The following is a 20,779-nucleotide window of genomic DNA, read 5'->3' as shown; positions in this document are numbered from 1 at the left end:
TTTCGCCACTTAACCAGTTAGTCCGACAAGGGTCCCTGAAAGGAGGCGACACCATTTTTCTTTATCCATATTGACCATAGATGACAGGCATGATGTAGACCGGAGTTTTAGTTTAATCATATTTTATTGCAATTATCACACAGACATGATGGTAAATGTACAAATACGCATATACATATGTAAATATATATACAACAGCAAACTAACATTACATCAAGACATATAATAATACAGTACATTAAGATAAATTTGGAAACTTTGCAAAGGTGTGATAATACAAAAGGGTTGGACCACAAGTTTTACAAACATGAGAAATAGCTCCGTCCATGGACTGGACTTCACATTGAAGTATCAAAAACAAAACAAAACATATAAAACAAAAAAAAAAAAAAAAAAAAAAAACACTTCATGCTAATTGTGATGGAAGGGACGTAACTTCTGAAAATGTATTCCGCTTAAAGTCAGACAAGTTTTCTCCCTTGTTTAGAGACAGGAATGCACGAGAGGCCCCGGATACTTATTCAATACATAAATGCATTTTTATTAAAAAGATAATTTAAATACTGTACACGATAGTGTGCATATCTTAGTCGGTGAAAAGTATATGTTTGTCTGTCATACTCCTTAATTAAATTTAAGTTTTCTTCATTAAGTTAGGTTGTTCTTACAGATATATAGACATTTTTTCCGCTATGCTTAATCCTTACCTTGCTAAATTTCTACAATGAACTTGTCCATCTTTCAATTTGGACAGTACCATTAACCGTTAAACGGGGCGCTCACCAAAAAGACACTGACTGAATGGCGAACAGTGCAGATCCTCACCAGACTGCACGTATGTGTAGGCTGATCACGATCTACACTGGTCGCAAAGGCAGAATCAATCGAGTCCAGCGTTATAAGGGTTATCAGATGAAGATTTGCGATAAATTGACTTAAAAATGTTTGCAGTATTTTTTTAAAATGATCATTCCAGGCTATATCAGCTCTTGTGAGATAAGATTTGGCGACGACAAAGTGGCAGAGCCTGGTGTTACCCAAAGGTCACAAAGTAGTTTCTCATTTATCAATAAACACTAAACATATCAAACTGTATCGATTCAGTAGTCAAAATTACCGCTGTAAACTAAATTACCGCTGATTTTACATAGGCAAGTGACTTTACACAGGGCCCTAATTCAGTAAGTTCGTATGGGAATTTTGTCCCACATTCGTTTAAATTGTTTATTGGCGCCTAATTACATTAGTTATGAATGTCGAGATTAATACTTTATCTTTTTTTTCCTTCAAAGTTTGAAGTTTAAATGTGTCGATTTCCGTGGACGTAAACAGCTTGACCACATGCTATGTTAGACAATAGTGTGCAGCTAGGTTCTAAAGATTTTTAGATAATGCATAAATGAGTTTACGTTATAGCATGCTGGGCACGATTTATTTTGCCATTGCGACCAGTTTAGATCATGATCAGTCTGTACATTCGTGCAGTCTGATCAAGATCTGCACCGTTCGCCATTCAGTCGGTATCTTTTTGTTAAACATCCCTTTTTGCAGATAATGGTACTGTCCAAATTGAAAGATGGGCAAGTTTATTATAGAAATTACGCAGTGTAAGGGTTAAAAAACATTTTCTGAACTTATCCCACATTTTGAAACCTCTTTGTGAGATATTAAACATGTTTGTAACTGCTTAACAAAAATTTGTAAATAATTTATTTGCATGTATTTGGGCGTGATGAAACTGTTTCAGTCGACTTAACTCAAAATTAGGTCCACTCATATGTAACCGACTGCATCTTTTAAGTGATGCGTGATACGAGACACCTTAAATAGTATATACCAGCTTATAAAACATCACTAGTTTAACTGGTTTGATTTTCATCTCAAAATAGACTTCAAATTTTGGGCAATATCTATGCAGCCTCGCAGTTGGACACGGTGTGTCCGTTATCATCAACGCTCCGACAAAAGATTAACAATTTTTCTTACGAACTCTAATATCTATATTAAACTTTTAACAGAAGCAGCCACTGTAATTAAAGAAGAATTATAAAATGTCAAATGTTCACTAGTCATTTCATGCGTTATTTACATCAAACTGGTGTCTAAATTGTGACGTCATGCTTTCTTTTCAAAGTCTAAAATTTCGGGTATAGAACTGCAAAATGCATTTTTGTATGATTTTGTTTGTATTATATTTATAGTGATGACGTCTTTCTTAAACATCTGTAGCTGTTTCATGAAAAAAAATCATGCAAAGTTTCACTACAATAGTTGCAAATGTAGCAATTATAGAGCAGAGAGAAAACGAAGCATTTCAGTCTATTTAAGATTTTTTTTTCTGTGTCCATGCGATATGAACGACAGACATGAATCGCGCTAGCGATTGATATTGAATTTGCCTATCCTATTCTGTCGTTCATTTCTTATATTTACATTATATTTCCTTTCCATTTGTTAACAAGGCTATATTATGATTTGCACATATTTTATTACATTTAACATTAAAATTAGCTTCCTGGCCATTCTGTTCACAAGACGGAACAGCGGTGACGTCCTCTAAGGAATGTTCTCTCTGACTATACGCGGACGTCTTCAAAACAGCGGCTCCTTATCACTTAGCAGCGTTTACGTAACTTTCGAGCCTTTCCTCTTGCTGTTCATACAAAATGAACTTAAAAATTTTCAATGGGAAAGAATAGGGCGAATGTAAATATTTATAAAAAAAACAACAACAAAAAACTAATGTATTTTTTAACGCAATGTCAACGCTTTGATAGAATATTAAACAAAATCAATTATGCTTTTCTGATCTTCTAGTAAGCTTTACTTTTCTAGTTTTTTTTTGTTTTTCTGTTTTATTGAACTACTATTAAATGTTCAGGGAAATACTAGAGCCGGTGGAAGGATGGAGGGATGGTTGGATTGGTTAGTTGTTGAAAGTGAAGAGAATGCATTAGAGGCAATTGTACAAAAGAAGGGAAGAAATGGATGAAAGATATCGAATGAACAAATAAATGAATAAATACATTTTAAAACTAAAGTGATAGATAAATTAAGACGTTATAAGGTGAAGTGACTGTTTCCTTTATAGGAATAACATGAATACGAGAATATACGATACTCTTTGTTAATTCTACCGTAACTGTATGTATCTGGGTGGATCGCAGTTTTATTTTGTGTTTAGTAAACCATGTAAATTTGCAGATTTTATTAAAAGGATTTCGGAAATTTTGAAGGTAGCTATATTTTTTATTACTTTTATTGTTTTTGCTTTATAGTTTACCTAGGCCACTGGCCTTTTTTGATATTTGAAGTGCTTACATTATGCGTTACTTAAGAAATAATATATAGCAGAGCCACGTTTTAATATATTTAAAGCACTTCAATATTGCGTATAATCGATTCAGAGTGTCTAAAAAATATCAAAAATTGATTCTGTAATCGTTTTTTTTTTCGATTCCCATATGTCTTAAATGTTAAAAAAATACATGAAATAGTTAACTGAACCACGAGGGCGTTAACCCAAGTGGTTAAATATTGAAGCATCTGTGTAACCGTGGTAAATTACGCGATAAACCACGAGAAGGCATTGATTGTTTTAGTTCTCACATGCTCATTAAAATATTTTAATAAAAGTAATGCTGAACTTAATTTCCGCGAGGAGTAATGAACCGGACGTCATACGGCAATTTGACGTCATAATTGACGTCATAATACTCTTTTACCGGTCCGCGCATCAACTGTTGCTGAATATACAGAGCTTGACCTTCTTCTTAGTTTAACTGGCATTCAAATCGAGCCATGTTTGAACGCGCAATTAGAATCTAAATGTAACACCGTTCTGTTAAATATTCTTGATTTGGAAATGTCTTATATGATAGTACACCAAATACGATAATACTCTCCCGGACGTGATTTGTGTTTTTATAACTCATATATCCTCTTCATCATATTCATGTATATTAATACAAGGCTTTATTATGTACAGTATATATTTCTTTAATGCAGTGGTGGCTTGCAGGTCTAGCTTGCATAGTGGTCAATTATTTTGAATGTTTAGCACATCATTTTTTAAGAAACTAGTAGTTTGACTCTAAGTGACTGCGTTAAAGGAATTGCGCCTTTAAAAGTTTAATTCAAAATTTGTATAACATTGAGTATCTATTTCCTATTTAATGAAGATGTTGGGCTACATACTCGTGCTTAAATAGTTGGTGTCGATAAAAGCTGCTATTAGTGAGTTGAAACTTTTTCTCTAATTACAGATGCTGCTTGTTGTAACAGTGTTCGCATGCCTACTCTGTGTGGACTGCGTGAGTACTTTAATTTTCTCATTGCATTTTCTGTTGTGTGTAATGCTAAAGTTTCATTGATACAAAATATTTTAATTTGCCTTTTTATTTGGGAAATATATTTTAGTTTTGCATGCTTTGTTGGCAATTTAAACACGATTTTGAGTTATGATGCGTATATCTAGTAATCTAATCACGATGGCTGTTCAAGCAAAACTAAAATCTATTTCCATTCTGACACGTTTGGAATAAAGTGCGGTTTTAAATAGGAGGGAGTAAACCGGAATAGCCAAAATAGATCATTTTGCGAAGCGTGTTCTAATCGACAAGAAAATACACGGTAAAATCCCTCTTTGTTTATATAAAAGAACATCTTAAAAGTGTTAGATTAATTGATATATAAGAATCTTTATATCTGTTCAGGATATATACATATCTTCAATGCACCACAAGCCATGTCTGTTTAACTGCAAAAAAGTCACACTGATTATTTTTTCTTCTACTTGCAGGTCTATGGAGCCCAGTCACGTAAGTAAAACAAAACGTTGTTGATGTTCCATATCGTTTATTCCATGTGTGACGAGGGTTTTCAAGATGTATTGTATGTTCGGTTTGAAAACAATGCACACAAAACATATATAAACATGTACTTCCGCAAAAAACTGGAAATTTTGTAACAAATGACATCAGATTTAATAACGAATATAGCTGAAATACTCACAGTCAGTTTATATAATTATTTACTAAAGCTAAATATATTTAATGAGGATTTTCTACACTAAAGTTGGTATCTTGACCTTATCAGAGTAAATTTTAAAGTCAGAGATTTGGATATCTTTAAATGAGCCGCATCATGAGAAAACCAACATACTGTATTTGTGACCAGGATGGATCCCGACAAGCCTGCGCATCCGCGCTGTCTGGTCAGGATCCATGCTGTTCGCTAACGGTTTCTCTAATTGTAAAAGGTTTTGAAAGGGAACAGCATGGATTATGACCAGACTGGACTGTTGCGGAGGCTGGTCTGGATTCATGCTGGTTGCAAATGCGCTGTGTTGGTTTTTTCATGGTGCGGCTCATTAATGTTTTACGTGATGTCTACTTAAGTGCAATACAGCGCAATACACTCTGGAGGGATAGTCCAGTTTGATATAAGGATCTACAAAGATACTGACACAGTGACAGCCGCAGCCATACCGAACACCAACACTGGACAAGTGGACCCAGGAACATCAGCCAATGCTTGCAAGTAAATGCATCTTAGTATTTTCCTTTTGGACAAATTGTGTTGTCTATGAAAACTTAATATTCAACTTAATACCACTGGTTCAAACTTAAGAGAAGGCTGCAAACTTATGCATGACTCGAACTATGGTTAGTTGATCGTTAATTCAATGGAGAGGAGACACCAACGGGCACCTGTTATGTGTAAGATATCTCAATTGTCTTTAATACGCATGCTCTGCCACGCCTGTAATGCACGACGTCACAGACCAGACGGTATTTCAACGTGAAAATCTTCAGTTTCAAGCATAATGACAAAATATGGTAGTCTTTATATCTAATTGTACCGTTTGTGTACAGCTGCATTTTTACGGGTAGATATTGAATAGTTCATGTAATTGTTACATTCATAATTATTCATAGTTATATTTTGAAAACAGTTCCTTAAAATCGACTTTACGGCAGTTCAAACAAACATCAAACTGGTTTAGTACCTTAACGGTTCCAGTTTTATGTACATAATGCTATAGATGGGCACTAAAACCATCAGTTGTACTAAAAAAACTTTGCGGTAATCCAGTCGATGTCAGACTGCTAATATAAAATAAGAAGAGATAAGCTAGGTAGGCAAGAACTAGTTAACATGTAACATGTCTGCCTGGGTAAGGCTGATGTTTTCCCAGCCCTTAAGGGTAAATAAAACCTAGCGCATTCTACGCTGACATCCGGATTTGAAAAAAACCCTGTCTTACACAGGCAATAATATAAGGTCCATATAATTTTGTAGCCAACCAGCGCAGACAATGACAAAATCTTACTTTGTTTGTTTTTTTTTCTCTCTTTTTTTCAATGTTTTTAATATTTTTACGTTACGTCATCCATAGTTGTAGCCGTTAAACGTATTTTGCTAAGATTTTGACAATGTTAAAATGAGGCCAGGAGGGATAACTCTGTGAAAGAGAATGGTGACTAAGATGTAACAGTATTTATAAGTTTTTAAAATGAAATTGACTATTTTGCTATTGCTTTTTTGCTTTTGCCAATTAATAACCTTTTTTTAAGGTACGAAGCAGGTACATCCCCAGTGCCACTGACATCCGGTACAACTCCACTTGGAAAAGCATATGTGGAATTTTCTGTACAGATTGACTATACGACACCGTCGGCGCCAACGTTTGAAAGTCCTGGCGGTAGCGACCTAGGATGCTTTTTTACGGTATATTGTTTCCGTCGCATGAAAAAGACCATTTTATTTTAACATTTAAAAATTTAATATTTCCGTAAAATAAATAAATAAAATACATCTACAGTACAAGAAAATTACCTTTAAACGCGATGATCGAAATTGTCTTGTTTATAAAAAGGTAGAAAAACTGGGAGGACGGATTAAACATCAGCTTAGACTGTTTTGAAAGAGGCAAATCATTTTGAATTTCCTCAGACATTTCTAAAGAGGCGAAGCATTTTTTTTATAGCCTGAGACATTTGTAAAGTGGCCTTGTAGGCCTGAGTGATATATTGTTTCGCATAAGAACGAAAATCTCGGGTTATTCTACGATAAATCACCCTTGGGAACTTATTATTTCGATTCTAACACGACATACTAGTATCAACAGTGTTAGAAAAAATGGTAACTACTTTTTACGACCGTGCTACGCACCTGGATCGGATGACGTCATTGCACGCGTGTGGTTTATTGCAGAATAACCCGAGATAGATTTTGCTCTACATGTATGTAGGTTATTTGATGGTCGTTAGAATAGAATCTATATATTATTTAGGCAAAAGAAAAAAGAATTTCTTTCAATCTTTCAAAAGCTGAAATGTTATGTCGACCTAGAATGTAAGATCGATCACAAATGAAGAATACGTTCGGTCTGTGTGAAGTAGATTATTTTCTTCACACTTATCAAGAATATGATCCTATTTTTCACAGGTGTGAAGAGTGTGTTTTGAAAAAAAAATGGTGTAACAGTCACGGCCGTTAATCGGGGTCAGGGGGATCAAGACCCCGCCTAGAATTTTCAAAGTTAATGGAGAAAACGTTTAAAGCTGCACTCTCACAGTTGAACAGACAGTACAAAAATCATATTATAACGTATTACGGCTCCTGTGTATAATACTTTTGTAAAATCAATTCACGAATAAATGAATTCGCTGCAATCTCACAGCTGAACACAGTACAAAACTCATTATTATAACGTGCTGCGGCACCGAGAATCCAAACATAACTTGCTGTGTATCATAAATTCAATTCAAGGATAAATGAACTCATATAGAACGGTACACCACAGGCCCTGTATCTAACATCAAATAAATAAATAGATAAATAAAAGGTTCTAAATGTGGAGACCTCCTCCTGGTTAGATCTGGTAACATTTTAGATCAAACGGCAAACGTCCACATCGGCAATACATGATTTATATTATATTTTAATAACCCTTTAGAAGTCGGCGAGTCATTGGCAGGGGGCTTAAACTTAGTCAAGGCCAATAATGATTTTTTCATCCTTGTTCATCCGTACCCCCGCTATACTCGTAAAATTCATATCATGGGAAAATTTGTAAAATAATATTGGATTTCTTATTTTCGAAGTGATGATGAAATTTTTGATGGGAAATTCTGTTTTTTTTTTATTCACGAAGTTGTGACACCAGGGAAAAATTTTCCAGGAGGGTCAAGACACCGGGAATGTATACCATTTGCGTCCTTAAAAATCCTGTCCACTTACGATTAAAGAGAGAAATAATTTATTTTTTGATACGAGTGAACACCAGTGGAATGTTTTCACGAGTGGCATAGACACCAGTGAAATGTAAGATATGCTGTTCATGAGTGAAATATGTTTTCATCTTACATGTAAAACAAACATACATTTAATGTTTTGAATAAATTTATCAGTTTGATAGTTTCTTACCAGAGAAAAATATATTTCATATTTTTCAGCTGGAAAATACCAGTTTTATGTTTCACTCTAACATTTCCATAATTCACTGAAAAACATGTAACATGTAACATGCTTCTTCTTTTTTACAGTCTGATGACGCCGCTACAGGTCAGTTTAGCTTTTATGTACGGGGTCTTGCATCACTTACCGGCACATCTGGCACGGACCGAGAGTATCTCGTTAAATCATTTACTTCAGATTCCGTTAATGTTGTAGTGGAGGGAAGCCTAATGTAAGTTTCGTTTTAATATTTTTCTCTATAATTAAACTAAGATCAAAATTCAGTCATCAGATTAATTAGTGCGTAGCACAAATATCTGAAATTGACCAATCATAAGACAATATTCTGAGTTGGCTTCAATCAATTTTAAATCAGCATTTGCACTGGTCAACGAATGTGCTTAGAAACAAATAACTAATTGACAATGCACTGCTTTAAGACATGTTTTTCTGAATCGAGGCATTTGAGCCTCAAATGGGTCAACCAAAGAATAATGCCACACTTATATGCATTTCTGTTAGGTACAGGTCTACACATTTTCTGTATGATACACAGCATGTATTTCACTAACTGTATTCAACTACGTCCGGCTACCGCAAAATATTCAATGAAGAGAGTAAAATGCTGTGTTACGGAAAAAGTGAGTCTTATCCTGTAAGATTTTTATTCTCTAGTTTTCAAGGTCCACCAGTATTGTCACAAACGGCTGCCCCAGTGACAACTTACAACTTCCGTATGACGGTAGTAGACAGTCCCACCAAGGCTGACCAAACCAGTATGGATCTCGGCGAAACAGCCCAACTAAAATTCACCATGACAATCAGCCCATATGAGTGTAAGTATGTTTGATAAAATAATCAAATAAATGAATTATTTTTGAATGATCAATTTTCTCTGAATACGTTAAATTGCTTAGATCTTGGGAAGTTTAAGTTTTGTAACTAAATGAAAATCCTACACGACAGTTATATGATCATGCTCTTTTGCGTTTTTTTTTTAAATTTATTTTAAGAGACTGGGCTCCAAAATGATATCTTTTTTTTTAGAATTGAAGTTTGGTTATATTATGAACATTTAAATATGAGGTTTAGTTTCTGACTATTTAAGAAAATATTAGATCAAGGAAAAATAGTAAAATCACGTCTGCGTTGGAATCGAACCCGGGTTGCCTCGGCAATAAATAATTCGTACCATCTTTACCAATGCACCAAGGAGGAAGATCGTACTAATTAAGGGGTCGTTTGTATAAACCTTTCCAATTAAGGCAGTTTACCTTCGGTATCCCGTGACAAACACTTTTTTAATTTTGAATTCTTATGTGTTTCCATAACATATGAGCCGTGCCATGAGAAAATCAACATAGTGGGTTTGCGACCAGCATGGAACCAGACCAGCCTGCGCATCCGCGCAGTCTGGTCAGGATCCATGCTGTTCGCTAACGGTTTCTCTAATCGCAGTAGGCTTTAAAAGCGAACAGCATGGATCCTGACCAGACTGCGCGGATGCGCAGGCTGGTCTGGATCCATGCTGGTCGCAAACCCATTATGTTGGTTTTCTCATGGCACGGCTCAATTATAATCTCTCAGTAACTGCAATAATCCCCTGATATCTTAAGATTTTTCTGTTTTTTCTCTTTGTTATTGCACGAACTGGAGGTCATCCCCTTCATGCTTCAAGGTGGTGTTTTCATTTCAGAAACTCGTATGAGTGTGATGGCACTATGTTTTCATATTTCGCCATGCGGTCATTAGAGACAAAAAAATTGAATTTCCTAGTATTTTCTTTCTATGTGCATACACTGTAATAGATTGTGCTATATGAACTTCTATTCGCAGCTAAAATGGACCTTAGTGGAGCTCGTATAACGAACTGCATCGTTGACAAAGTGGCAGCCTTCAACTCCCCTGCTGTTACCTTTATCGGAACTGACGGGTAAGAGACCATTACTAGTATATTAGTTTATACAAATTTATTTGGGTGAATTGTGAAGCAAGTCCTATCACTTATATATTAATCACTCTCTACGCCTCATTGCTGGCAGAATCCATCGCCACGAAGCTAGGAGAGAAGAGAAACAAGTCTCCCTTTAAATGCTGAGCGCCGAGCAAGGAGACTTATGTTATCATTTTTCACTTTCATTGTCTTTTGTATGAAGCGGCCTTGGTTCGAAACCACGACCTTCCGCTCTCCAAGCGGACGCTTCCCCACTACGCCATCGAAACCATTATATTGTTTAAAGCTACTACTACACCCAGTCTCTTGTAGAAGAATATGATCAAAAATGCACGTACTTACATGTACACACGCACAGACTTTGTTTTGTATTTACAATACGTTATGGATGGCATTTTTTTACTTGCACGATAATAAAACTGAAAACTAGCATTTCTCTGGTGAGATTTCGAAGTACAGAATCTAACGAAAACCATACAATTTGACGAATTTAGAACACATAATAAATACACTTGCTTGTAAGTAAGAATGTTGTGGGTCCGTTTCACGAAGCTCGCTTAGGACAAAGTTAAAACGCGAGTGTAAGGTGTTTGATGATATCAAGTTAAGTAGATTTATCTAAATTATTCTGCTATTCTGAGAACCTGAGCAAGAGAAAAACATGACTTACTGTTGAATCAATAGAATCATTTTAAAATGATACCATTAATATCCTAGGAAAGACATGTGTTTTAAAAGAGATTTATGAAATTTTATGGAACAAGTCCCAGGCCTGACATTGCAATTTACTATCGCGTTAGTAGATGACTTCGTAGCTAGAGGTGCATAATTTCAGGATTCAGTCCACATGAACTTCTGGATCAACAATCCTACCTAGTAATTTACATCACGATCTAAATACAGTGCAACCTCTCTAGAGCGAACACCCATATAGCGTTGCTGCTGTGCGTACGTCCGTCCGTACGTCCCGAAATCTTGTGTGTCAAGCTCCTCCCACACTATTAGCCTGAATTGCTTCAAACCTTCACAGATGAACAAACTTGATGTGCAGATGACTTTAATAAGAACTTTTTCTGTGACTGTTTTTATCGCAATTATGACCCTTTGACAGTTTTGCTTTATAGAATATGCAGAAAAATAAGGTGTGTCAAACGCCTGCCTTAAACACTATAGAAAGGATATGCTTAAAAGTTCCACAGATGAAGAACGTTCATGTAAAGATGCCCATAGATAATGGACTTTTTTCCAGTCCAGTGGCATCTTTTTCTAAAATTATGACCTTTTCACTTTTTCTCTAAACAGGCCATAGTGAAGAAATTTGGTGTGTCAGAGAACTCCTCATACACTATTTTAAAGAATGGATTCAATGTTGCTCAGATGTACAACCTTATCTGAATGCAATTTGCTTCAAACTTTTAGTCAAACACTCTTCATGTGAGGATGGTCTTCACTGAAAACTTCGCTATTTAGAGGATGGCACTGTATGTGTCCAATGGACACAATTCTGGTCTTTTTAAGCATTTCCTCTCATCGGTCTTGATACGGAGGTATTTGCGACTGAGAGGTATTACTGTATAGGAAAACAATTTATGCTAGGTAATCGCGGTGTAATTTATATTTACAGGTGCTTCGACAACGTTGATATTTTTGATAACGTCTACACAAATGTTGGTTTCAGTAGAGATGGGTCATCAAGCAATGTAAGCTGATTTAATTCATTTGAATTGGATTCATATGAATATGCGAAGAGCTTAATATGTGTAGAGACTTATAGTAATAACTATATCAAAATATTTATGTTATGTGAATATTTTTATGTTGCAAGATGAAAACTTTATAATAAAAGTCTAACAAATAATTAGATATTATACTTTGTACTTTTCCCTTAACTTTTGCGGAAAAATATTTCAAATTGTTTATCTCACCATAGTTACAGTTCTATATTCATTTTTCGCAAATGATATTCGTCTTGTTTGCATTATTTGCTTCCAAAGGATCTTTTCACAGATTTTATTAATTTACCGTCCGACAGAAAGTCTTCGGTTATGTAGGCATTAAAATATTCGGTTTTTGTATAGTATACTTTAGTTCTTTGACTGGGGCTGACTAAATTAAGCACGTTCAACAGGTCTTCTCATTAACATCAAGTTTTTATGGCATATTCGTTTTAAGTTTGTGGTATGACTAATGCTCTATTTTCATATTTCTTTCAGAGTGGTGGTACAAAGACTTACATAGCCTATTCACCGAAATTTGAAATGTCCGCTTTTACAAAAAATCCCGTGAACGCTGCTAATGCGCTTTTCTTCAAATGTGACATCACATTATGTTTGGAAGATACCGACTCTACCACCCCTGGCCAGTGTGGAGCCGTAAGTTTTTTTTTACATTTTACATCATTTGAGTATCTCTCAAATGCGTCAGTCACACTACACCGTATAGCGTTAACGGACGCCCAACATATAGAAAAATTGCGGCAGAAAGTTATCCGGTGACGGAAGGCATCCCCCGCCGCTGCCCGGTGCTCCCGCGATCGGTGTATGAGGCGCATATAACGGACAAAACGCACAATGACTACAGGAAGAACAACGTTCAATTAATGGACATTACCGTACTACTAACGGACTTGTACCGCGTAAAACGTAAGCTTATACGTGAGAAACTTACAAAACGTTCTTCGAACGTTTGACGAATGTATTGTCAGTTATCGTCCGTTGGACATACGTTACATCCGTTACATCATTTGCATATCCGGTAGTAGTCCGGTCGTGAATCAGGTCCATCGGACAAGAACGGAATGCGAACCGGACAAGTACAGAATAAGGAACGCACAAGTAACGAACAAAACGCATACCAGCGCATTACTACCGTGCATCTAACGGACAACGTTGTCCGGTAGTGTACGTTCCAAATTTTGAACATGCTCACAATCTTCCACCAGATGGAACGAACATCGCCGGACAAGGAGCGCAGGCGCTGCATGAGAAACGAAAACGAAATGCATACGAACGGACACGAACGGATTGAAAATTTTCCGTTAAGTTATTGTGACGTCATCTGCCCCATAAGACAGTATAATGACCGGAACGGTATGGCCGAAACGTGATTAGACGGGACGGGAACGTTTTACCATCGACATTGTCTTAATATCCTTTTTCGACAGAATATTATAAAACTCGAACATTGTTAAATTTTATATAACATGCCATTTTGTCCATATCTAGGTATATACCTCAGCTCTAACATTTTGTTCTCATGACTGAATATATAACCTTGCTTTGCATCCGTTCTTGTCCGGTGGACTTCATAAGGATTCATATTTGTATCTTGCCTTTAAGGTACTTCTGCACGCTTGATAAACCAGAGTGAGAGCGTAACGTCATTTTACCGATTAAAGCCTGGACTCGGCGTACGACAAGGATAATATAATGATTTAATGGCAAACCTAGAATGAATTTATCAAAACGGCAAAGTTACTATTTTTCTAAAAATGAATACGACACGTTAAATTGTTACAAATGACGCCTTGAAATCAGCTCGAATGTACCGATTCCTTTAATCATGGGCAGATGTCTCAAAAACAAGCACGCGGACCTATTCTTTTTATTTCCTTGTATGAAAGAGTATACGTTAACTAACGGCTTTGAGAAGTTCCACTTAAGTCTACATTGTCGTGAAAATGTTATCAATATTGTGATTTTCCTCTAATCTCCCATTATGGTAACTTGCATGAGGTTCAAAACTTTTAAACCAGTTTAGCAAGAAAAATACCGCCCCCACCCCCAACATACCCGTATCTTTTTTATATGCCGATTTTTTTTTTTCACGTGTTTCTGAAATTTTGAAAAAGTCAGGATTTTATCAAATTTTACATTGCAGACAACAAAATTGACCCGAACGTGTAGAACTACCTTAAGACGGCTGTTATTGTGACGCGATTTTCTGTTATCATGTATATACATTCGCCACTGGTGTGACGCGAATTGCTTTTTCATAAATATTCACAGGCCTTTGGTGTGACGCGACTTACATTAATATTTACTTGACATTGACGTAAAGCCATTAGCTATCATAAATGAGCCGCGCCATGAGAAAACCAACATAGTGCCATTGCGACCAGCATGGATCCAGACCAGACTGCGCGGATGCATGCTGTTTGCTTTCAAAGCCTATTGCAATTAGAGAAGCTGTTAGCGAACAGCATGGATCCTGACAAAACTGCGCGGATGCGCAGGCTGGTCTGGATCCATGCTGGTCGCAAACGAACTATGTTGGCTTTCTCATGGCGCGGCTCAAATATTCATTCGCCATTGGCGTGCTGCGATATGCTGTTATCATAAATTGCCACTGCAGTTACATTTATCAGTTATTTTCACGACGCGAGTTTCTGTTATCATATACATTTCTGGTGTGACGAAGTACAAACTAATCAGCATTTTGGTGTTTTGGAAACAGAAGCTGTTGATAGAGCGACCGAAAGTGTTGCCGCTTAACTCTGCCTGAACCTAGTCAATGCCTATGGAAATCTGTCTCCGGCTATGTGAAAGTTTAATAACAAAATCGGAGATGGCCGTTTTCTTATGAAGTCACATATCACCTTTTCAGACGCACAAATGCGTATAAAATAAAATGAGAATATAGTGTCTTTATCAAGAAACAAAATCTCGTTTGGTTACTACGACAATTCTCGAGATTTCGCTGTATGTTTTGAGAATTTTAGATCAACCTTTTGCAAAAACAAAGAAAATGGACAAAAAAAAAACGTGATGCATGTAATAATTATATCTAACTGCATAATTTCAGTCACACTGTGATCCATCGAGAAAGAAGCGTGATATCCATGGACTTCCAGATGCCTCTGTCATCACTTCTGTGAACATCACAAGAAAAAGTTGGTATCAATATTCTTGTAACTTAATCTGTATACATAGCAGTTGCTGTCTTGCGTTAATAGAGTCATGGCAACCTCATGGCAACCATGTGTTTTGAAAAAAAATATGTTATATTAGTAATTTGGCTGTGACATAAAAAAAAAAGAATTCACGTCAAGACCGATCTTAGCTCAGTAGAGAAAGTCCTTCTTGTATCATACTAGTATACTTTTCCGTCGTTGTGCGTCTTTCTGTCAGAATGTGTCGCTTGCATCAATAATTATAATAGGAAAAACTCTTACAAATTATGATCAAAACGCTTGGTTCTACCGCCAATGATTTTTTTCTGAACAGTTTCTCTAAGCATTTCTTGTTTAATTTACAGGTGCCAGAAAAAACTGTAGCAAGTGTTCAGAAACAACAACCTTCCAGGCTTCTGTTGGCGGTCTGGCCACAGTTGCTACTGTTCTCTTTGGCTTGATGACCCTGTCATTTACGGGGGCCAGAAACGCTGCTATTTGTCGCTTACAAAAACGCCGGAAGGAAAAAGCCGGAAGCTTCTGCAGTCAGCACTCTGCTATCTCTCCGTCGCAAAGATATGTTAAAGGAAGTGACGTCACAAGCAACGGAAGCAGTATACACAAAAATTCCCACGCATAACGTTATGAAAAAACACAGATATTTTATACAGTTGCACATCAATAGACTTTCTCCTCCTGACATTATTGTATAACAATACTGACATATATTTAATAAAGTACTGTATGTTTTTTTATCTTTTATAAATTAGGGTTTTTAATAAGTATTTGCGCGTGGATAGTGTGCGACGTCAGAATTAGATCAAACTTGTAACCAAGAAAATAGTTAAAATTTTATGCCGGAAGTAACCTTTCATGAAAATCTTACGTTGGTTGTTACAAAAAATTAAAGTGCAAACAAACAATGAATTACTTTAAAGGGAAAACATTATTTTTATAGTAAGTCGATCTGGGATGCTGCATTCTGATCGAATGGATTTTGCCAGAGCGGATCCGTCTTTGCAAAATCCTCGATTGCCGAATACAAAATCCCAGATCAAGGTACTGTTGTAACGACCCTTTTATTATATACCTGCACTTTTTTGTTTGTTGTTTTAATATCGAATAAATCTTAAATGTCTGTCGATGTTAGAACAGAAAGGAGTGAAAATTTTGTCTGCACTATTTGTAGAACTGTGTCAGGTCATGCATATTAAATAAAAATAGTTCCGCAACGTACAATACAAAAGGTACAATACGGAAATGTTTTCTGCCTTATTCATACTTACTCAGTGTGAAATACACCTGTATTTTTGACAAAATTTATATAGGCATATAATAAATCTGGTTATCACACAGAAATAACTGTACCAGGAGTTTATCAACATCTTCAATACTGCTTCCCTGATTATTTGCTGGCGCTTGATTGATCAAGAATAAACTTCACTAAAACTTTGTTGTACATATTTCTTTGTAATATAATAAACAGATACGTTTATCCAATTAAAATATTGCAAATATATATAAATTCATAGAATTGTTTTACTTTTCGCGACAGATATTTTGATGTCATGTGAAACTAGGTAAAGTTTGGTTAAAACGAGTGTTAAAACAAAGTCCCCAGACCACCATGGTCAAAGTCCCCTCCCATCCCCTCTATCCGCTGCTTAATTTGATCTAATCGGACAAAATCCTCTTTTTTTAGTTTTTTGAAAAGTTGAAAAAAAATAACCTCTAAAATTCAATAAGATTAACACAATTAAAAGTTTTAAAATAAAATTTATCAATTTCAAACAGAATGGAATGAAACTTTGGATATACAATTGAAAAATTACTAACAGAGAGATTTTGTCCGCCTTCGTTAAATTGAACAGAGGGATTTTGTCCGATTGGGAATTTTGTCCGAAATCCGGTTAAAGCGATTTAAAAGTAAAGTCTGTTCCACCTATTACGTTTACAATAAATTATTTTAAGCGTTGAAATATGTTCATACTTACAAAAACTATCTTGACCGTTTAGAAATAGAAACATTGGGTTTCCTAAATAATCTTGTTAATATTTCTGTATTTTTAAGTTATATTTAGGACCCAGAAATATCAGTTTATGTAAATGTTCCACTGAAAAGCCAATTTTTTTTTTATCTCGGACCAGTGAATATTCGGAAAACATACAGAAAAATAATAACTTAAACACATTTTCTTTAAGACTCCATATTTATGTTGCATGTAAAATCCTTTAGTCACCACTGTGGATAAAAAATGTAGAACGGACCATGGCCTCTTTTTCAAAGGTATAAATTTAACGTTTTATATTGTTATTATTAAAATAATATTTAATAGCAACATTGGTTAATCATATCCATTTCGATCCGCATCTTGTACATGTTTGTCCTTGAAAACGGAGAGTATATGAGCTTGTAAGAGTACGAGATGTACAGGGATATATTAAATATTAAATATTGCTCAGCTGGCAATTAATTTTTTGTCCGCCAGAATAAGCGAAAGGTCTTTTTGTGAGTTTAACGCATAATCAAAATATTATTATTTTCCAAAGAAAATTTTCATAAACATCTAGTCACCGTCGAACAGAAACGAAATTTATTCACGCTCAGAATCTAGCATTTTCATTTGGTTAACTTACAGAACCATTCAAGATTACGTTCTATAATAAAATCAGAATTGTTTCTGTTGATATGAAACCATGACGGCAACATGAAACTTTATGTTAATGAACCATGGAGCGCAATAAAAAACGTGCAGTTTTCCCGCCAAAATAAGGAACGGATATATAGCATATAACACATAACAAATACATATACATAGAGAGATTAATTCCCGCGGAATTGCACGGCAAAAGCTTGTATGATTATTTGACATACATTTTGTATGAGCAAGGAAAACTGTCCTTTTTAATCATCTTCAGTCCGATTAAGGCCCCCAACGTGCATGTTTTTGTTTCGGTTTCCTTTTTATTTCGGTTTAGGTTTCGGCGTATATATGAAAACCTTCGTCACCTATAAAGCATTCTATTTCTTTCAGGTTCAGGTTTGGTATGCATAGTTATGTTAAATCTCTCTCTCTCTCTCAAAGTTCATTACACTAAAACAATATGTTTCTATAATCTTTGGACTATTTGCGTTGCATCAAATTCTTATATAAATGCTTTCTCAAATGGGCTTTTCTGTTAATTCTAGGAAAAATCCTCTTGTTTTAATTAAAAGTGCGGGGAACAACGGGGGGCCGGGGGGGGGGGGGGGGGGGGGGGCAAATACATGCTGTTCACCAACTCTCATAGTTGTGGGTGTCCTTCAGGTCCCGCTACTCCTACGCCTATGTTACATTACTATGCTTATCATTTTGATCATTCTATCATATTTTCTTCGGTCGCGCGCCTCGTCACGTGCCAAATATTACACGTGTGAGCACCGGCCGAAAAAAAGAATTATCAATCTGTCTCCGTGGACTTTATCAACAAGACTTTGTGCCAGAGACAATAATTAATCTGTGCTCGTTTAATCCAGAAGAAAACTGAAGTTACGTAACACTTGCGACGATTGCGCACATACCTTTGTGGAATTTAAAAGCATACTCTAGACTGCAAATTCAACAGGAATATACGATATATAAAAATAATGAACAGAAACAAAAAGAAAATATCAAACCTTTGTTAAAAACCCTGACTGGAGTAATGTAAGACTAAAGCAAAACTTTAACGGAAAGAAAAAAAGTTTCAGCTCGCATTAGCGTTAATTATTCATGAATGATTTGAAAATAGTATTTAAATGTTTAAATCTGTTTCTGGACATCGTAGCTCTGATGGACAATAAAAGTTGATAAAATGATAGTTCGGGGATATTTTTTTATAATTGCAATCGGGGGTTATAAATAACAATATTCTACGTTCTATGACTGCTCTCTGGACTTCATACCAGTTATTTAAGTCAAATATAAATCTGGCATAATAATAATAACAATAAATTATAATAATAATAATAATATTTTAATAAATAGAGAGAATGGGTTCATGATCCGATTTCGCTTTAAAGAAATCTAAATTAGCAGCCTTAGGATCAAGAGTAAGTAACGGGCTTAAAAGGAGATGCTTCCATATTTACAGCAACATTATAAAAAAAAACAGGTTGATGAAATGATAAACAATTAATCATTGTTTAAATATATATTTCAAAACGTAAAGTATAATTCTAACATGACATACGTCAAGATCTCTATCTTCTATCGGCTGATTATACATAATGATTTTATTTTACTACCAAGATTTATATTGATATTGTTCAATAGTCATTCAAAGGCCAGCTACTGTGTATTACATGCAGCTGCTTGTCCATTACCAGATAGCAAGTACCAATCGATTCTATAACGGACGGTGATATCGACCTACGCTGTACTGTTCCAGATTATGTGGTCTCAGCATCGACGCATGTAAACGCATTTAGGCAATTGCCACCAAAATTGAATTTGATTTATACGTCATATTTTAATACTAAGGTCCAGTTGCAGCATCAACAGTTGTTAATCTCAAATCCCGCCGAAATACCCAATACCGTTTCAATATCCCGGCAAAACAAACGATCATGAAAAACTATGTATCAAAATAATCCCGTTACGCTGCGTAGTACGGCTTGTTAAAGTTAAAGTAGAAGTAAAAAGCAATTAGAAACTTACCCTTTCCGCTAGCTCCATCGTTGGAATATTTTACCAAATGTGCACCCCCCCCCCCCCCCCCCCCCCCCCCCAAAAAAAAAAAAAAAAAAAAAAAAAAATCAGTGACATAAAAACATTCAGTTAAAACTAAACTTTATTCTTTCACTCAAAAATGATTTATGTTATACAAGCTTAAAAACGCGCGTGCAGGTAACTGAAGAGATTAACAATAACTTTACTATATATAAAGAAGCTTTCAAATACAATGTTATATATGCATTTTAATACAGCGTTTCGTTTGCAGATCTTAATTGTTGTGACCTTCGTATTTATGAATGTTTCTCATTGCAGAGTTGGTGCAGCCGTTTTGCGCATGCGCGGAATTATTATCAAATGGAACGCACGGCAAAAATACTCATTTTTTTTGCATGTCCGCACGCATTTAGTGTATAATGTGCATAATATACTGACTAAAGATTAGGGTTAGAATCACCATGGTTACAAAATATATACATTTAAGTTATTTTTGTTCTAATTTAGTTAATCCGGTATATACCGGAGTCTGTAATATATCACGGGCGCACCAACTTTGTATTTAGTCACAGCCCATATTTATAAACCAGGGACAATATCTGATCGTGTTGAAAGACGAAAATATTTATACGTATCCATTAGATACTGTTTCAATTAAACATTGAGTCGCTGGTTTCAGCTCGTTTCATACCGGACACTTGTGGTGATATAACGCATTTTTTTTCAGAACACACTAGGCGGTAACACAAACTTTCAAAGAAGTGAAGAATTAATAATTTG

General features: G+C 35.6%; 1 protein-coding gene across 1 annotated transcript in view; it reads left to right on the top strand.

Moving 5' to 3' along the window:
- Positions 1-2,905: 2,905 nt before the first annotated feature.
- The window catches only part of LOC123534816 (NADPH--cytochrome P450 reductase-like), a 163,163-nt gene continuing 145,289 nt past the window's right edge, over positions 2,906-20,779 (top strand). The window contains exons 1-7 of the mRNA XM_053520515.1: positions 2,906-2,965; positions 4,802-4,820; positions 5,400-5,541; positions 6,579-6,732; positions 8,553-8,695; positions 9,139-9,299; positions 11,022-11,025. Of these exons, the coding sequence (XP_053376490.1) occupies positions 2,906-2,965; positions 4,802-4,820; positions 5,400-5,541; positions 6,579-6,732; positions 8,553-8,695; positions 9,139-9,299; positions 11,022-11,025 (683 nt within the window). The remainder of the gene's footprint in view (positions 2,966-4,801; positions 4,821-5,399; positions 5,542-6,578; positions 6,733-8,552; positions 8,696-9,138; positions 9,300-11,021; positions 11,026-20,779) is intronic.

This window comes from Mercenaria mercenaria, chromosome 12 (assembly GCF_021730395.1).
Source record: "Mercenaria mercenaria strain notata chromosome 12, MADL_Memer_1, whole genome shotgun sequence".
Classification (NCBI taxonomy): domain Eukaryota; kingdom Metazoa; phylum Mollusca; class Bivalvia; order Venerida; family Veneridae; genus Mercenaria; species Mercenaria mercenaria.
Note: the sequence above shows the minus strand (reverse complement) of the source record. Positions and strands in the feature narration are given on the sequence as shown.